This window comes from Typha latifolia, chromosome 4 (assembly GCF_019914945.1).
Source record: "Typha latifolia isolate L0001 chromosome 4, TyphaL0001v2, whole genome shotgun sequence".
In the NCBI taxonomy this organism is placed as follows: domain Eukaryota; kingdom Viridiplantae; phylum Streptophyta; class Magnoliopsida; order Poales; family Typhaceae; genus Typha; species Typha latifolia.
The window spans coordinates 15,319,801-15,338,735 of record NC_133089.1 but is presented as its reverse complement, the minus strand read 5'-3'; the positions used below and the strand labels follow the sequence as shown (position 1 = coordinate 15,338,735).

General features: G+C 38.0%; 4 protein-coding genes and 1 long non-coding RNA gene across 8 annotated transcripts; 4 read left to right on the top strand and 1 right to left on the bottom strand.

Annotated features, from left to right (window-relative positions):
• The first annotated feature begins 3,592 nt into the window (after positions 1-3,592).
• On the top strand, positions 3,593-9,572 carry LOC140786222 (uncharacterized). 3 transcript variants are annotated; one of them, XM_073134493.1, is made up of 8 exons: positions 3,593-3,890; positions 3,996-4,117; positions 5,221-5,302; positions 6,294-6,358; positions 6,445-6,977; positions 7,689-7,769; positions 8,468-8,530; positions 9,396-9,572. In XM_073134493.1, the coding sequence occupies exons 3-8, from the start codon at positions 5,259-5,261 to the stop codon at positions 9,453-9,455; spliced, it is 846 nt and encodes a 281-aa protein (XP_072990594.1). In that variant the 5' UTR covers positions 3,593-3,890; positions 3,996-4,117; positions 5,221-5,258; the 3' UTR covers positions 9,456-9,572. The 3 variants fall into 3 exon arrangements, with proteins under 3 accessions (XP_072990594.1, XP_072990593.1, XP_072990592.1); XM_073134492.1 differs by having other exon boundaries at positions 3,595-3,890; positions 5,163-5,302; XM_073134491.1 differs by having other exon boundaries at positions 3,595-3,890; positions 5,160-5,302.
• LOC140786223 (uncharacterized) lies at positions 9,567-9,827 on the top strand. Its single transcript, XR_012108582.1, has 2 exons — positions 9,567-9,693; positions 9,797-9,827. It is a non-coding gene; the product is annotated as an uncharacterized lncRNA (long non-coding RNA).
• Positions 9,828-10,495: 668 nt separating this feature from the next.
• Positions 10,496-12,191, bottom strand: LOC140785911 (U-box domain-containing protein 39-like). Its single transcript, XM_073134012.1, has one exon. It carries the CDS (start codon positions 12,189-12,191, stop codon positions 10,629-10,631), a length of 1,563 nt encoding a protein of 520 aa, XP_072990113.1. The 3' UTR covers positions 10,496-10,628.
• On the top strand, positions 12,066-17,148 carry LOC140785912 (putative DNA glycosylase At3g47830). 2 transcript variants are annotated; one of them, XM_073134013.1, is made up of 6 exons: positions 12,066-12,208; positions 12,999-13,377; positions 13,488-13,688; positions 15,910-15,966; positions 16,053-16,211; positions 17,010-17,148. In XM_073134013.1, the coding sequence occupies exons 2-6, from the start codon at positions 13,087-13,089 to the stop codon at positions 17,106-17,108; spliced, it is 807 nt and encodes a 268-aa protein (XP_072990114.1). In that variant the 5' UTR covers positions 12,066-12,208; positions 12,999-13,086; the 3' UTR covers positions 17,109-17,148. The 2 variants fall into 2 exon arrangements, with proteins under 2 accessions (XP_072990114.1, XP_072990115.1); XM_073134014.1 differs by lacking the exon at positions 17,010-17,148 and having other exon boundaries at positions 16,053-16,332.
• On the top strand, positions 17,119-18,575 carry LOC140785913 (zinc finger protein GIS3-like). The gene is made up of 3 exons (XM_073134016.1): positions 17,119-17,260; positions 17,345-17,400; positions 17,623-18,575. The coding sequence occupies exon 3, from the start codon at positions 17,700-17,702 to the stop codon at positions 18,366-18,368; it is 669 nt and encodes a 222-aa protein (XP_072990117.1). The 5' UTR covers positions 17,119-17,260; positions 17,345-17,400; positions 17,623-17,699; the 3' UTR covers positions 18,369-18,575.
• The last annotated feature ends 360 nt before the right edge of the window (positions 18,576-18,935 follow it).

The window sequence follows — 18,935 nt, the reverse complement described above, 5'->3', positions numbered from 1 at the left end:
ATCTCTTTCTAAATTAATTATTAAAAGGGACATATTTTTGGACTGTTTCTTTTCAAACATTACATCTAAATTAACATAAAGAATGCTATATTAACATGTACAATATTGATTATTTGTAGTATGGATACTGGTTAGATGACTTAGAAAGGAAGATATAAAAATGAATATTGCTATCATTTCCTCTCTCTCTCTCTCTTCTTTAGTAGAGACATGCGTCAGATATCGTACAATTTCAGCGCCAATGTGGGAATATTATTCTCTTGATTTCAAATAATACCAAGTGCTTGCATTTATTGTTGTGCATGTGTTTGTATAACTTTAGTTACTTCCTATCATCAAATACTTAAATAACAAAACATATATATGGAACTCAGTCTTCCATTAAAGTAGTTCTATGTGCAAAATAAGCATGCATCTTTAATTTCTATGCATCAACTAGTACTTTTGATTGAGAAAACTTCATGGACTCTTTGATGCAAAACTAATACCTTTCTGAGTTCAAGCATCACAGTCAACAAAGTATATACCCAACCTTTTGAGTACTTTTTAATGCTTGTATGTTGTCTTTGAAGTGTCCAGATAAAAAAAAAGAGTACATATGCTACCTTTGGCTAACCTTATTATGATGCTGGAGTTAAAGTCACAGACACTTCCAGCCTACATACACTTGATATGCATGAATTTCATATCTATCATGCCAAAATTTGGCATGTCGATTGCAATGAAAAGTATATTCAAATACACTTTGTATTCCAGTAAATGAGTTATTGGATAACTCTTTCAACACTGTTGTAATTAATTTTTGACCCACAATTTGCTGAAGTATATAAAAGAACTATGTTACCACTTCATTTCTGATGCCCTTGTTGGTTTTTATTAAAAGTAATGATCTTACTATCTAGTAATACCTTATCCAGATTACAGCAAATTTTTTTTCTTTTCCATTATTTGCATATATTTAATCGATCGTGAGTTGTTAATTACCTCTTTCATCTACAGTCTGAAATGAATATATACTATAATGGTCTCTTGTTTTCATGTGATTATAAAGAATATATGAGAAGCTCATGGGGTGGGGTGTCGTCTTGATATTTGAATTTGTGTTCGTATTCAAATAGTTTATACAGATACCAATAGTGAGTTGAAAAATAATATCAGAATCAATATCCAATTTAATTTTTATTTGTATACGAACTTATAATCTACTTTTCATATATACTAATTAATTGTCTATAGATTTCAACAATTGTATCACAAATTTTTTGTAGATTTAACAAATGAATACTAATATATGCTGAGAGAAATGAATACATATATAATTTGACCACTATCCAATCCATTTCTACCCTTAGCTACTTGGATTGCTAACAGCTAATACTTCTATGGCTGATACCATAGTGGTGATTTATCCTAAATTCTAGTCAATATTCGTGCCTCAGTGCATTTTTAGCTATAGTTTGAGAACTTTACATAAAGCAACTTCCATAGTCTAGATTCTATCAAGTGCATTCTTCCAATTAATTAAGTGCTCCATGAATCCTTTTTTTTTTCTTTTTCTTTTCAGATCAATGCTGTGGAGAGTTTATGATTCAAAATGATTCTAAAACATTAGCCAATTCGAGAATAATATCAGCAAAAATTTTGCAATGAGATTTTGGATGTTTCTTATGATTTGATATGCAATGTACTTAGTCTGCCGAATGAGTGGAGTTCCTAATAATCTATAACAAAGGAGTTTAGTTCATTTTAATTCACCAATGATTAGCCTCTGTGTGCAATATGAGTACATGATCAATTGATTCAGAAATCAATAAGCAACCTATCACACTCTTATTTTGACTATATCTATATACAACTTCTACATAATAGAATTGATAACTAAATTGATGGAGTTTTATATTTAATTATATATTTTTTATTTATAATAATAAAATTTAGTGTGCATCGCATATATAAATTATATGCATTCTATTATAAGAAAACGTGCATTGACTATAATATATATATACTTAGTTTTATATATTATATCAAATATTTAATATAATTAAATTGTAAAATCCCGTGAAGATATGCATTGTGTATGGCTGCTAAGATTTTATAGCTCATATCTCACTTAGGGTGCTAAAAAAATTGGACATGAAGCCCGTCGTATCCAACTCGATAAAATTAGGTCAAAGCCTAAATCGGACCCACTTTAGGCCCAATCTGACCTGGCTCAAAAATCTATTATACTAGCTCAAATCAAGCTTTGTCCAAGCCTGATTTATCCGAGTTTGTAGCATCTGGCTCGTCTATTAAGGCCCAATCTATTCGCCAACACTTGTTTGCCTAAATACGTTGAATTTAAAAAAAAAATTATTAGATAAATATATGAGAGGCCACAATTATGTAATTTGGGCCCTTATAATTATTTCTAATAAAATTTATAATTAATTGAGGCTTAGCCGGTCTATTACGTCCGATCCAGTCTTGTGCCCGCCATCGGCCTACCCAACAACATGAGTATAGACCATATAGGATAAAAAAACTCAAACCTAACTCGAGCTAAAATTGTGTCTATGATTGAGTTAGGTAGGCCTTGTCTAAACCTAATCTCGATATTTGTTGGACCGAACCAATCCTGGCTCCGTCTTTCAACACCCTAGATCTCATAACATCGGAGAATTGATCCGTTTAATATGAGATAATTACATCAAGGCATTATGTACACATTTTTATATCCATCCTCATTTTTTCTTTATACAAAATTGACCCCCGGTAACTATCGAAAAATCTCTCACCGCTTTGACGATATTAATAAAAATTATAAAATGATTATTTTATCTTTTAACCTTTTTCTCTTTCGTTCTCAAAAGTAAGGGTAAAATAATTTTAAACGATCCAAAATTAATGTGTATAACAATCATATAAAATTTTCTAATGAAAAATCTAATAAATAATTAATAGAACAGATATTTTGAAAGTTTGCTTTTTATATTTAAATGGTTACTGTGTAGATGAAAATAAATGAAAGATCTCTGCGGAAATAGACAAAAAATTTAAGATCTAGTGTAATTATTCATTTTAACATAAATATCTTTAATCTCCAGTAATGAGTCATCATTTGGTAACAACACAAAATGTTACAATCGAACTGGTCGTATCAATTGTTTGATCCTATTCATTGGTGGGTCCAATGGAGAGTCACATATTTTTTCCTCCTTTATTTTTGATAATTATTGTGGGTATTTACTAGACAAAATAATAATTTTGTTCATTTGTTTTTAAGATAATTATATGTAAGCCGATTTTGAGACTAAGAAAAAGGAGAAAAGATACGAGAGATAAGATTAATAAAATATTAAACTAATAGATTTAAATAGATAAAATTAAAATTAATTTAAGATAATATTAGAATTTATATATTAGTATTTATTTAGGAGTGGTTATTGAATTAGATTAGAAAATAATAATAATTTACTGGTCAATGTTCCGAAATTTTTTATTATTCATATTGAACTAATGAAATAAAAAAATTCAGGTGAAAGGTCTATGTAGTATAAAAAATGTTTTTAATTTATATATATATATATATATATATTTATTTATTTAAATAGTAATAATGAAAGAAGAGAGGAGCTTTTGCGATCGAACGGAGAAAAATAGAAATTTACGCACAAAGTAGAAAGGATCCAAAAAAGAGAGAAAAAGAACAGAGCAGAAGGAAATGGGAAGGCCTTTTTGAACGGGTGCGATCTTCCTCGTACGGAGAACCGGAAATAAGCGATTCCATCGGTCTCCTCTCCTCTCTGCTTCATCGCTTCTCATCTCCACTCTCGTTGATGCGTCTTGGAGCGGATCCCTAACAAATCTTCGCTTACCTCTCCTCTGCTATCATTCCGAGCGATGTGGTAAACCCTAATGCTCTCGTTCCCCTTTCTGGCCCGATTTCTAGGGTTTCGTTTTTGCGGATCGAGCCGGAAACAGCTGATCCGTTGTTTAATGCCTTCTTTTAGGGTTTCGGGCTTCGTCCGTTGAGCCGTTTGATTTGTCCCGAGAGAAGGAAGAGGCGGAGGAGGAGGGAAGAAAGATGTCTGCTCGGTCCCACGTCACCATCACTCTCGGCCGCAGCGGTCAGGTATTGCCTCTCTCCGTGTCGGTGGAAGAGCTTTGGGGTTTTGGTATGATGTTTAAAGTTACTTGTCCATGTTAGTGGTAGAGGAACTTATTGATTGGTGGAGTTAGATTTGTCTACCTGAATGATTGAATGGTTGGGTGTGTTCAATTGTTTTGATTTATGAGTATTTAATGATTGGATGAGTATTTGGAGGAATTTGATGGCTGAGTGAAGTCTGCACTTGGGAGGTGAATAAAGTAACATTGTTAGTTGTAATATTGTTTCATGAATTTGAATCTTTTATTGTTAAATGCATGTACTTTATTCAGTGGCATTATATGGCATTCGATCCTGCTTGCCTGAAGTCTGATGTCTTAGGAGTGTGCATGACTTGCTACAGGAGAGAGGATTTATGGAAGATAATTTCTATATATATCATTTGAGTGCTGTGTTAGACCAATGAGATTACAGCATGAACTATAACTTTAAAGCATCTACATAGGGCCAAGCTTGGTGATTAGTCAGCCATTTGTGACAACACTGCAAATAATTGTTTTTTTTTTTTCAAAAGCTTATAACATATCTTCCTAGCTTGATATATTCAGCTAATTCAATCATTCCACAATGTATACTCAACGCCTTACAGATGATGAACTGATTGCTTGGGAGGTTTGAGTTATTTGAACTGGCAAAATGTATTTCTTTATGGTGTAATAGGCCTGACCAACACTCATAAAGCTAGTTGACAATTTGAGATCCAATTGGCTTTCTGTTTGACATCTTGATGACCTAGGTAGTTGAGCTAATTTGGGGTCGTTAAGAGAGTGATTTTGTAGTATATGTTGAACTAATTAAAAAGAATAATTAAGTGTACTAGCAAGATGCATTGGCTACATCTATATGTAAACAACAAGTGTTCTTCTGCATGATGTGCTGTGAAGAATGGGCTCACCATCATGTGGGATCGAAGGATTTGTACAAAGAATTTCCTAAACCAGTTGTTAAATACTAGTTTTACGGAATTCTCTTTATATGCATTCAGTTCTTCCTCATTTGTTTATAGCAGGTTGTCAAGAGAGGTTCTCTATCTGATGTTAGTCATTCTGATTGCCCGTCATCTTTAGGAGGTAAGAGGCCGATAAAAGAGAGGTTGGGAGGCAACATGGAAGATTCCCATCTACATGGAAATCAATACAAAAACAAACGGTGCTCTTTTTTCTTTTGCTACAGATTGTAGTTTCTAATACTTTATTCAGTAAGTAATTAAATATGCACCTTGTATTGCTCGTGTCAATATGCAACATTTGTTATATTATCAGTATAGGTAGATTCATGAAAATTTTCTTTTACTCATTGCTCATGTACTATTCTTGAACCGACAGTTAATTATTTCAACATGAGTAGATCACAGCTCACCTGTAATAGGGCTGAAATTTTAGATAAATTGGAACTGATAGCATATGATTATTTACTGGTTTTAGAATTATCACTTCTAAGTAACATTTTGGTAAAGGAACTTTGTATCTTTCAGTAGATCAATGCTTCTATATCTGGATTTTTATTTTCAAATGTGATGCCAACATGCTTTATGATGGCTTCAACGCCTTCAACGTTGGTGACTTCCATCTGCAACTCTTTCTCTCGCAACTTGACAACGACATTGTTGATTATTTATAAGACTTTTCATGGTCAGATCCCAGAAAGCATATTTGAGCCTGTTTGCTCCATCAGAAATTGTTGCTACAGATTTATAATAATAACTGGTAAAACCTTTATTGTCTTTCTGGACTGCACGACTTGATTGGTACCCATCTCTACAAACTGGGGAAACAATGAACTTTTACTGACTTCAAATTCTAATGAGATGTTAATCCACTTTTTAAACTTTTGGTAAAGGAGGAACTTGTCCTCGAAAGTGTAATCCATAAAATAAGCCTTTGGGACACAAAAAAGCCACACAAAAAAATGGATAGCACTGTAGGAGGTCCTGACCTTCTCAAAAAGGAGTATTTCCTCTACCAAGATTAGGCTTCGAGTTAATAGTTAGTTTCCTGTAGTAGTTTAATTCTAATTTTGTCAAATTCCACAGTTAATTTAGGTCTTGAATACATTTATTTTTTATTCTTAAATAGATAAATTTATATGGTTATAGCAGTGATTTTTGTGAGTCATTGCTCATATATGCTAACCTTGCCAGCCGACGAGTCGAAAGCCATAGTTCAAGCTTCAATGATGATTTGGATGATGAGCATCCTTTATCCAGTATCCATTCCAAAGATCTTGAAATTATTATGTTTTGTTTCACAACACTTCTTTTTTCCTTATGTTGGTTCCTTAATCATATGGAGATCACCGGGTTGGTCAGGAGGATTTGAGACTGAAACTTATGAGGAAAGATTTGGCTGAAAGAAGAAATATTGGTACCACAAAGCGCAACGAAGTTGACCTGCGTGAAAAGCTTTCTCGGAATAGTCAAAATTCTTCAAGATATGATACACGGCAAGAAATGTCAACATCAAGGGCCTCTGGTCTTCCAAAGCGAATTCCTCCTGCTAGAAGTGCAGAAGATTTGCTCCAGTTAGATTTGGTGAAGAGAAGCTATTCATCCTGGACATTGGATGAGCCAAGGCGTCGGTCTCCTGATAGATTTCTAAGTGCTTCTAGGGCTCTATCCCCTCCAAAGAGTTACAGTGAGCTGCGGAACCTTTCATCTGTTAGGTCTCTTGATGCCTCAATGCCTTCGAGTTATATGACAAAAGATGCGCTTGATGGTTCAAGACCATCACCTTATTTGAGCAAGTCTACAGGTCGTGTTGATGCAACAAAATCAGTTGTTCGAGCCCCTTCATCTATGAATGCCATGCAGAGAAATCCTTTTGCGGTATATACTATATACTGAAACCTAGTATTTTATTTGTGCTGTAGACCAGCTCTGTTATTGTTCAGATCACGTATGATTAATAGTCCAACAGCTGATTCTCTAGTGCTATGACTTGTTAGCTCTTTGAACATTTGACCTTAATAGCTTTCCTCATTTTCGTTGTAAGAAGCACTAGGTTGTTGAGTAGCACCTCGTTGTATATTAACTGCAAGAGTGATTTTAATTCTTTACAGCTGTTAGCAAATATTTCATGGCATACATGGCAACATCAGGCAGGGACTTTATTTTGACTGGTGTAGACTTAGTAACTAGTATTCAGGTGTCCTTTTGGTGAAGATTCAGTAACCAGTATTCAAGATCCCTTTTGTCTTGGCATCTAAAGAACTCGGTCCAGTAGACATTAAAATATGAACTATTGCTTGGACTCTAGATGTGTTTTGAGTGGGTGGGTAGGGGCTACAAGGCCGTAAACTGTGTTAAAACTTTAGAAAAGGTTTAATATGTGTAGGCTTGCAATGCTTGCAGCTATCGATACACATTGGTATCTGAAAAAAAAGCACATTCCAAGGTGAAAAAAGTCAAGAGGGTTTTGTGTGTGTAGTTAATTAATCATGATTGCGCGTTCACATATTCATTGGATCAAATATCTTTCCTTTTTAAGTTCACGTATTTCTAGAAGTTGTCTCATATCATTTGTTTTTGCATGCTCAGTCAGAAGAACCTCTTACTGTCGCCAGCCTGCTGCATTCGTTGGGTCTAGGGAAATATGCAATCCTCTTTCAGGCTGAGGAGGTAATTTTTCCTCTCTTTAGATGTTCTGTCAGTGTGTATTCCCTATTAAGTATTTCAGGAAAAAAAATAAGATAGTTGTGATCTTCCTGCAGAAGCTATCACAGGCTTGCGTTCTTCTTTTCATGATGTTTTATTGTTGCCAAGCATGTCTGACTTGTCATATTGATATAATCTTAAATCAGATTTATTCAGCTTCTCTCAGACTCCCTACTTTTTGTTGTTTGGCAGTAGTCGATCTGAATCTAGTTGTCCATCATGCTCCACAGATTGCATATAGTGTCTTACAGCTATATTCTACTCTTTATACCATCTCCAATAAGGCATTAACCTCTTAATTCAGTGGTGTTACCAGCATTAGTTATATGTAGAATGAACTACTAATTTGGTCTATTCTTTTGTTGAGCTACTTTTGTTCTGTTGCTTTTTTGGTCGTTTCATTTTCTTTAGCCTACAAAAGTTATGAACTTGGACATTCTTGACATGTGGATTATACAATTTGCTTTCCATGCATATGTTGGTTAGTTCAGTATTATATACCATATGAATATATGTGATAACAAGTGTGGTAATAGAATAGAGTAATCTATGGTAGCAAAATTGGATAGAATATCTATATATTCAAGATTAAAACAAACATGAAAAGGGACGATTAAAGATGTCATGTTGTTTAAGATATGTTCTTTTTTTCTTTTTAACAGGTGGACATGACTGCATTAAAGCAGATGGGAGATAATGACCTCAAAGAACTGGGAATACCAATGGTAAGTTTTCTCCTTTGTTGTCTTCCTTCACAATGTATTATTCTTCAATGCATACATTCATTTATGATCTTGCCTTGGAAATGAGTGGTGGGGTTGCTGGATTAAACTGCTTTCTATGCTAGCACACATGTAACACATTATTAGATTTATTGTATTAAACTTAGGTAAGTATTGGAAATCAGTGAATACAGCAATTCATCACATAGGGTTATTACCTATAAGCTTAGAGGACCGCACATCTGTCTAATAGTATTGTAATTTATCATTCGTACATCTAACTACTTGATACTAGGACATACTATTAGGCTGACGTCTTAGCATTTTGTAAGTCATCCAAAATGGAAAAAAAAATTGTTCATTCTGAGAATAATTTGTAACATACCTGGTGTATGATATATCTTAGTTGTGTAGAACAACGCAATAACTTGTTTAGTCACCTTAAAGCAAGTGGTGGTAGTTTTGAGCTTCCTTCTTTCTTCCCGGACCGTAGATTGAAACATATGCATTTGTACACTTTGTCGTGATTTTGCTTTCATGACTTACTGTTCTGATTTCATTTATCTGAATCTGTTGGAAATGAAACAAGATGGGTTCCTTTTGTTGCCAAACTTGTAGAGAGGGAATTTTCTGGTTAAGTATATCTTGTGTATCGCAGTATTGATTTAAATGCTTACACCATTGTCATCATCATTTGCACCCATCGTGGCTATCAAGAAATATTTATGTTGAGGGTGACCTCATGTTCAAATAATCTATTTGTCGAGAAGCTTTTGTTTTTTTTTGTGTGTGTCTTTATGCTTTCTGTAAATTTGATTAGAATGTCACTCTCACAAATTCATCCTTACAAGACATCGTACCACTTCAGGGACCTCGAAAGAAGATCCTCCTTGCTGTATTGTCTCCCTCGAAACATCGTTATCGGTGAAGACTGTGGGGTCTGGATACTCGTGTATTGTTTCCTTTGGATCATTTTGTAGTTATTTGTAAGAATATTAAATTGTGGGGATCTTGTGCATCCTCAAAAAAATTGCTCATTTTCAAAGTCTCTACCCTCACTTGAATACGGTGCATTTCTCTTTCACCGTCCATCTTTCACGAACAAGGCATCCCCGCTGCAGATTTTCATCCTCTTAACAGATCACCATGTGCTAAATTTATCATAGGTATTTCTTCTTAAAAGTGAAGAGAAGTACTATATATATATATATATAGTCAACTAGCCTTGATAGATGATGATCGCATGTATTCCTTCTTTTCTGATGCAAGTAATCAATGTTGCTTAAAGTGTGATTTGAAAGGCACTGACTACTACATATAAAGAGACCTGGAGGAATGAATGGTCGGAGGCGAAGTGGATACTTGAAACAGTGCTTCTTGCGTGCGATCCAGTTGCTGTTTTTTAAGTTATAGCACCTCACAACAATTGGTGTATGCGACACCTTGGCTTGTGCTTCTCAGTTCGGCATGACGTACAAACTTTTACTGCTAGAGATTATCCAATCATTGGCGAGCTACTCAAGTGTAAGGTGGCAAGTGGCAACTGCTTCCCGTTCCCATTCTTATTATTTGTGCTTCTTTTATTGTAGTGTAATTGTGTTTTGTTCTTACAATGATGTACAAATATCAAAATAAGGTATGCAATCATCAGCCAAAAAAGGAGCGAGTTTTTTTAAATGGATCGTTAATTCATAGTCTAATCATAGGTTAGACAAAATAAAGTTATAGCCATTTATAATATAGATCGCACAATGGGGTCAATTTTTTCAAGAAATAAATCACAATAGGATTATATAAATATAGTGCTCCGCTGAAAAATTATATTCCATAGCAACCCCCAATCAAATGTTTGCAGTGATGGCCTAAAAAAGTGAACGTTAGGATATGAAACTCCCAACTTTATCATCCTTGTAATCTAAACCTTAGCGAGATCAAACAACTAATTTTGTTATTGCAAGATAATCTACGTCCGTGAAACTAGAATCAGAAAAGGTACTTCCAATTCAAATATATCTATATACAAACCATACCATACAAACTCACTTGGATGAATCAAAACAAGGCAAATAAAAGATAAAAAGAAGAAGAATAGTTGCAGTAGTCAGAACTCGGTCGTGTTGGAAGATGAACCGGAACCGCTACCGAAATCCCTGTGCCGCCTCTGATACGATACCAACCCTTCGGATACGATGCTCATGTTCTCCTCCATCTCCTCGTCGTTGTCGTCCTCCCTATTCATCGCGCTCAGCGTCTTCCTCGCCATCTCCTTCCCCACCCCTCCTCCTACCTCCTCCGCCACCCTCCTCAGCTCCTTCTCCGCCCCCACCGCCTTCGCCTGCCCTCGAAACCTCATACTCCCCCTACTCATCCCATACAACGCCGCTACCAAGTACTCCTCCTCCTTCTCTTTCCCCTTCTCATTCTCCTCTCTCATCATCTCCACCACCGTCGCCACCGCTCCGCCGTCGACCAACGCCGCCCTCCCCTCCTTGCTCCCCGCCAAGTTGCACACCACCATCAACGCCATCCTCCTCATCTCCTTCTCGTCCTTTGCCACCGCCATCAAAGCCTTCACCGCCCCCACGGCCCTCACGATCTTAGACCGGTTCGTCTCTATGAGCGAGAGGTAATATAGCGCCATCCCGGCGTCGCGGCGAGCGGAGAAGGCTTCGGATGTAACGGTGAAGACGTGGAAGAGCGGCGGAATCGCACCGAGGGCCCCGATGGCGGCGCGGTTCTCGCCCTCAACGGTGAGGCTGAAGATCACCGTCGCCGCGTCGGCCCGCGCCTCCGAGTTTCCGCGTCCGCCGAGCACCTCGACGAGGGCCGGCACGGCGCCGGACCGGACGATCCGTACCTTATTTGGCGGTTCCAGCGAGAGGTTCACCGTCGCGGCGAGGGCGTTAACCTGGACGCCAACGTGGCGGGAGAGAAGCATCGGGCGCAGCGCGGCTAATAGCCTCGGAGTACAAAGAGCGATCCGCCTTTCACGGCTCTCTCTTGCTGCTTGCCGGAGAGAAACCATGGCGATCTCTTGCTCCGAGGGCTTAGAAGTCATCAATTTGGTCAAAATCTCGTCTTGCAACGGATCCGCTGCCGCTTCTTGGGTTTCTGGACATTTCCGGCTCTCCGAATTTAGGGTTTCGATCTCGGAAGAGGGATACGAGGAGGAGTAGGAAACTGAGGAAGAGGACGAGAAGAGGCCCGAATTCGTGTTCCCCATTCCATCCTCCGTCATCGCCCTCGTCATCGGAGAAGATGGGATCGAGTCCATGTATCGCCGGACGATGTCGCGTGCGGCGTCAGATGAGACCGGGATCGGGCGAGGGAGGCAGGAGCGATCGCACCAGCTGTGGATCGCGGCCTTGAGGGCGACGTTGGGTATGAGGACAAGAGGGGAAGAAGAAGAGAGAGAGAGGTTAAGAGCGGGAGGGAAGAAGGCGAGGTCGGAGCAAGCCTGGATGCACGCTCGCTCGAAGGTTTGTCCGGAGGAGACGATGACGGGGTCCGCCATGATGGATTGGGAGATGGGGCAGAGGAATTCCATGAGGGCCTCCCTCGTGGCGATGGAGGAGGAGGAGGAGGACGATGGCGGCGGCGGCGGAGAAGAAGGAGAGGTCAACGGCGATCGCCGGAAGGAAAGCTTCCACTTCCCTCTTCCCATGCTGTGTATAATATACGGTATGCTACTAATTCTCCCCCCTTCTTCTCTTCTCCGCCCTCTCTATCTATGTGCGATCGTTTCTTCTTTCCCTTCTTTCTTTCTTGTTCTTTTTCTTATTAAGCTTTCGGGAGGAACCGCTTTGCCGCCGTAAGCGAAGCCGTCGTGGGGTCACTTTGCTGACCAAGCAATCAGTTATGGTGGTCACATTTACGGTTTAACCTGGCCACGCCAGCGGACTTAGGCACTATTTAATTAATTTAACATTAAAGGAATTTAATTAATAATTACGCAGTGGATGACAAAGAATTTTATTGAAAAATGACAGTACGACTAAATGGATTGATTCCAGGTTTTAAAGAATAATACTCGTATTATTTTTCAATAAAATTAAACCAATTGATTCTCGCTAATGCCATAATATTACGTATTCCTTAGCTATATGTTACTCCACTTGATAGCTTCAACTATTCAACACATCAGTGACGTGGTTTGGATGTTGTCTGGAGTGGTCCCGGTCAACACATGGAAGAGTTGTTTGGGAGGTCGGTCTTCGTTTCTCATTGTCCAAGAACAGGAGAAGGGGCCCCAGTTGACCATCACGAGGTCAACTTGTCTTCTTCCCTTTTAATTCCACTCGATACTTTGACCAATCCAGTAGGTGGAGATTCCTACTGATTTCCCCCATCTTAAAAAGATCCGTAGTATGTTGAGGCTTGAACTAGGACTATTTCTACTTGTTTAACTTTATCTCTTGGGTCGACTGATTGATTATTCTTTAATGGGCCTTGACTCTGTCGGGAATTCCAGCCCGGTCTAATATCAAACTTTCCCCGCCTGCGCCATTCGACGATCTTCTAGCAGTTGAGCCTCCGCCCAGCCGAACCAGAGAGAAGGAATGCCGAGAAACCCTAAGCGAAACGTCTCGAAACCTTCGTCCGAGCCCTTCCCGGACCACTCCTTCCCTACCCCGGAGCAATGCCTCTCCGTCCGCGACGCACTCCTCGACCTCCACGGCTTCCCTGACGAGTTCGCCAAGCACCGCCGGACCGCCGATGGCGCTCCGGCGGCATCAGAGGAGTCTGTTCTTGATGGGTTGGTGATCACCCTACTCTCGCAGAACACGACGGATTCCAACTCGAGGAAGGCCTTCGAGTCCCTCAAATCCGCATTCCCTTCTTGGAATCAGGTTTGTTTATAGCTCAGATCCTCATTCTTGGCTTCACTCCTTTTTGTTGCTTATTTTTCGGATATTGGTGTTCGATGAAGTGATTCGAGTTTGTTTTCTTGATTTTGGAGGTTCTCGATGCGGAGACGAAGCTCGTGGAGAATGCGATAAGGTGCGGGGGGTTGGCCGTCACGAAGACGGCTCGGTTGAAGAGTATACTGAGGGCTGTGAAGGAGAAGAGAGGGGAGATTTGCTTGGAGTACTTGAGAGGAATGTCGGTGGATGAGGTTAAGGCGGAGCTGTCGCAGTTTAAAGGAATTGGACCAAAAACGGTATATTTTCTTATTTCTAGTGGATTAGCGCAATTTTGTTCCTAATCTGAATAGATTAATTCCGCCAGATCATGCGTCTAAATAGTTAATTGAATTATTCTTTCTAATTATATTGTTTGAGAGAGGATTGTGAATCCTTGTTACCATGAAAGTGGGAGTCCCAAAAATTGATCTTCCTTTCAGTGTCAACCAGCTAGCTTCAGGGGTACAGTAGTAGCTTGTAAGTTGTTCAGATGTGCTGATTACCAACTTTATGCAGAGACAATTAGTAATTTAGTATTTATATAGAAGATAATCCACACTGTGACACATTAGTATTCATAGATCAAGAGATCTTATATCACTTTGTCTGCCTGTGCTATCATAATTTGTTTGAACTGACAAGCTTCTGAGAACTCAGATTTTGATTGTAAATTATGTCATGGATGCCATGTCCCACCTTTTATTGTCTTTTATTCACGTTTCACTAGTTACTCATAAATATTCGTTTTTACGAAATATAGTTCACAATACTATGGTGAGGACAATAGATTTATAGCTAATTGTCTCAGAAAGAAAGTCAAAAGAAAATAAATTATTAAAATCTGAAAATTTTGATATATCTGGTTGCATAAAGGCAATTTGATAAAAAAGAGGCAATTCTATATTTTACTCTCAATTGTCTTGATGCTTTATTATTGAGATTATGGTTTAATGAAATAGTTCTTTGAGAGTACATTTACTCATTATGATTTTGAGTATTAGAGAATGCATGCACCTTATCTCATTTCCATAAGTAAAGAGCTAAATTCCACTTATAGTCATCTTAGTTAGTTCATTAATATTTGCCCCTTAAAGATAACTAATCAAGTAATTTCATTTCTTTCATATTCTAGAAAAGGATCTTTGGCTCTATAATCTTGAAATGCCACAGCTAGCTTTGTTACTGAACTGAGGAGCATGGTGCACGTGGAGTCCTGTGTGAACGCGTGAGGACCAAATTAGTTCCTTTTTTGAGCTTTATGGATTCTCCTCTTGAACACTGTGCAATGCAGAGGCTTACACATAATTAGGGGTCAATAATGGGGATAAGTCACCAACTTGTAACAGAATTAAGAGTGGGCAGGACTATGTAATTTCCAGCAGTTCTGTAGCTAGTCCAGCCTAAATATTGTTTGGGCTGGATAATCACTGGCCAAACCTAGTTCTCAGGTTCTGAAGTTCCAGCCTTGACATAGTTTTATTATGTCGGGCCATTTTACAACCTAAACCACAGGCGGTTGACAACCTTGGTATAATAATCATTTGTATACCTATATAAACATTAGTACATGTGTAAAATGCAATATTCTATATAGATATATCACAGATTACACACAATATGAATTTCATTAGGTAAGTAACTTTATACACAATAAAAATTATGTAATTTAACATATATTCTGTTCTCTTTAATAAATCATTCCACAATTCATTTGTCCACCAAATGAATAAATATATAAACTAACCAAATAAAAAGGTCCGTGTGGCTTGTCTTTGGTATCTTCTATCATGTATTTAACTGTCTTTTTCACATCATGGCATGAGATTCTTCTAGTTAGTCTTGTAAAACCAGATATGTGCACTGCCATTGTATAAGTTCCATTTCATATGCTTATTAACTCATTTAATACATGTACATCTATCAGGTAATATATACCTCCAAATTATTATGTTGTTTTTGTTTGTCTAAAGGTTAATGAGATAAATATTGCATTATTCTGATGTTTCTTCGTTTTTTATTTTTCATCCTCATTTAGGTTAACTAAATAAGTTCAATAAAGTGTTCACATTAATAACAATGCCATAATGTATTCCAATGGAATAATGGATCTCTTGAGCTATGAGGTTTGATAAATATTTGCAAACTAGAACATCCTTTCATAACTATGTGATGCTTTAAGAGAAACACCGGTGAGGACATTGTTTTTCAACCGCCAAACCGAATTTCCAGGTGATTTAATTCTAGGTGTTTGCCTAGCTTCATACTCTTTGTTAACCTGGATATGGTGCGAGGTTATTTGACAACCTTACTAAAAGCATATACAGCTGGCTGCCATTCTGTATTCATGAATTCTGCAGTATTACAGCTGATTGCCATTGCTACAGAGGTGACCTTGAAAAAGTTATTTTATTGTCAGCATATTGTCTGGTAATCCAGAGATAGTGGTAATATGATGGATGGTTACTTAAATCATGACAGGTGGCATGTGTACTCATGTTCTATCTTCAGCAAGATGATTTCCCAGTTGACACACATGTGAGTGGATTTTAACTGATTTTACACCAGATTCTCCTTGTCCAAGTACATCCATCTGGTATAATTTCAATATGCTTGTGGTGTAGGTGTTTCGGATTACAAAGAGCATTGGCTGGGTTCCCATGATAGCAGACAGGGAAAAGGCGTATCTTCATCTCAACAAAAAGATCCCTAATGATTTGAAATTTGATTTGAATTGTCTTCTTGTAACTCATGGTAAAATCTGTCAAAGATGTACCAAGAAGGTATACAATCAGCAAACCAGAGATTTTAATGCTTTGTGCCCTCTCACAAGTTACTCTCTTGTAAATGAACCAAAACACTGACTTTTGAAAATTTGAACAGCTCATATCTTCTTTTTCATAATTCTAAAATTTTGATAAAGATGATAGAATAGAGTTACCAACACATATCTCTATATTGGATCTTTGAAGTGGTTGCTTGATTTGATTACTGAACCTACTCAGTTAATTCTGCATTTTGCAATATGTGAATGGTCGATGAGACGATGACTTGCTTGGTTGATGGGAAGATCTCTTAAAAAGGACAATTGGTTGGGTGGGAGTCATGCAAGAGGGCAGGATAGGCTAAAGTCAATGAAATGTTTTGGTGGGAAGTGATGGCACTGAGAGATATTGGTAGATTGGTGTCCACCTTGCCTTTGAAAAAAAAATATATATATTAAGATGAAATTGGCTTGGGAAGGTGGAATAAAAACACACTGCAATATTCTCCCAAGTCCTCTCCTAAAGTTGGAAGCGGGGTCCAATAGAGCAATTGCCCATCACTAATTCCTTTGTTGTTTATTAACAATAGTGGAGATTGATGACTAAACTCCTGTCATGCCATTCCTTTTGTACTGTATAAGATATGCTCTGATTTGAAGTATATTGTACTCTTGTTTATGCCATCCACTTTCATTATTCTTTGTTTTGGTTAATTAGTTCTTGTTCGTGTATACTAAATTCTATTATTGAATCTTTACAAAGTCCACTTCTACTTTATTTTGCAACTATGTGTATATTATATGATATAAATTTCAGGAACAGCAATTGGAGATGTATTCTAAATATATGTATTTGTATATTTCTCAAGTTGTAATGAGACTGCCTTCCTGCTCTCTTATGTTGAGACTGAAGTAATAAAGCATAAAGAACTTCCCCACCTTCAATTATATACCGCAGCAAGGAGATAAGTTGCTGATGGAGCAGATGCATCTCTCCTTCTGATTTTTTGATATTGGACCCATCTTCCATCACGGTATCCTTTAGTTGCAAAGTACTTGTTTCCAATTGTAAGTTGTGCTAACACATCATGCTGGATATCTTTATGTACTTCTAGTCTCCTTTCCTTACTGAATTCGTGGGCTATCTTTTAGTTGCAGAAACTGTTTTCAATCCAAACACTTGTAATCGCATGCAGCAGTTGCTTGATGTAAGTATCTGTATCCTACTTTATTTATCAGAGATTAGGGTATATCATCTGACTAAATAGAAAAGCTAGTAGCTGCGGGTCCACAACAACTCCGCTGATGATGCTTGTTGTTGACCCATCAACTTAGCACTATATTTACTGTTTTTATAATATTTATTAACTCTTTGTCTGTAGCATATCAACTCTATATATGTAGTTGTTTAACTGACACACTACTTTCAGGAGAAAAATCTCATTCTCCCTGCATTGAAGGAATAGAAAAGAATCCAGTAGACTCAGTCTGTGCTCCCTCAAACAGCATGTTCGATGGGGATCAGAAAGATGGTCTCCTGGTTTGCAGTGGTGGCAAGGAGAAGAAGGTCCAGCTGTTTGGCTTCGAGCTTGATGCACGTAGTAAAGTTTGTTCTGAGGAAGCTAAGGTGAGAGGGCCTGTTGTTTTAAGCCTAAGGGAGGGACCAGACAAGGAGATTTGCTCAGTAGTTTGTGATGTACAAGGCAGGAAGTTTGGCTGCCAGTTCTGCTTCAAGGAATTCGCCAACTCTCAGGCCCTTGGGGGTCATCAAAATGCTCACAAGAAGGAGAGGATGAAGAGAAAGAAATTGGAGCTTCAAGCAAGGAAGACAACCGTGAGTCCCTACTACTTTCAACCTCTTCTCAGCAGCCATAGCTACGAGCACAGCATCTCGATCCCGTGGTTGTATGATCCTTCTCATCGCCTTCCTGAGTTCATGCACCTTGAAGAATGCCACGGGAGTTCTAAGACCTACGATTTAAATATGTACATGGGTGGATTCTTCCCTAAACCAGCTGCTCTTGCATCTTGTGACCCCCAGTACACCAACTGCATGTTCAGTGTGATGAGACCCAACTGCTTGAAAGAGAATCAACCTCTCATTGTTAAACCCCTGTTATTTCCGCCGAAAGAGAAGTGTAAAGGTTTGGATCTTCAGTTAGGATTAAATGTCTGAAACTTCTCTCAGATGCAGTATCTATTTGGAGACTATGTGGTAGAGATTTCTTTAGATACGACCGTGTCTCTACGCTGTGCTTGCGGGCGTTCAGGTTCTCTGTCTGATAACTTGTAAGAGAGAAAGATTGAATATTTGAATGCCCCCATGCACACCGCTTAAGTTGCGAAGCTCCATCAATACAACTTTCTTTGAATGCTTAATTTATTTAGTTGTTAAGATTGAATGCTTAATTTTGCTGTTATGTCGTAGGGGATAGGGAGCATACTGTGCATGCATGATCATCAATCATCAGTGTGTTTTAGACTATTTGCCGATGTATGTTCTGGAACACGGAAAGAGCTAATTTCAAATAGGTTTCCTGTTAGTTTCAGATAGTAGAGGATATAATATATTTCTATCCTCTACTCCAAGGTCTGCATCATCATCATCATGCACTGGCTGAGCACGTTCTGTTCTCACCGACATCGTGTGCCTATTGTCCTTCCTTGATATAGGAATTGCTCTCTGGATCGCGGCTATATTTATTCTTCTTCTTTTTGTTCATATTTTTCTGTTTTATTTTGC

Coding starts and splice junctions, on each gene's coding strand:
- LOC140785912 (XM_073134013.1), top strand. CDS start 13,087: ATGCCGAGAAACCCTAAGCGAAACGTCTCGAAACCTTCGTCCGAGCCC. Junction 13,378..13,487: donor CATTCCCTTCTTGGAATCAG/GTTTGTTTATAG, acceptor TTGATTTTGGAG/GTTCTCGATGCGGAGACGAA. Junction 16,212..17,009: donor GTCAAAGATGTACCAAGAAG/GTATACAATCAG, acceptor TATAAATTTCAG/GAACAGCAATTGGAGATGTA.
- LOC140785913 (XM_073134016.1), top strand. CDS start 17,700: ATGTTCGATGGGGATCAGAAAGATGGTCTCCTGGTTTGCAGTGGTGGC.
- LOC140785911 (XM_073134012.1), bottom strand. CDS start 12,191: ATGGGAAGAGGGAAGTGGAAGCTTTCCTTCCGGCGATCGCCGTTGACC.
- LOC140786222 (XM_073134491.1), top strand. CDS start 4,070: ATGTCTGCTCGGTCCCACGTCACCATCACTCTCGGCCGCAGCGGTCAG. Junction 5,303..6,293: donor AATCAATACAAAAACAAACG/GTGCTCTTTTTT, acceptor TAACCTTGCCAG/CCGACGAGTCGAAAGCCATA. Junction 8,531..9,395: donor AAGAACTGGGAATACCAATG/GTAAGTTTTCTC, acceptor GTACCACTTCAG/GGACCTCGAAAGAAGATCCT.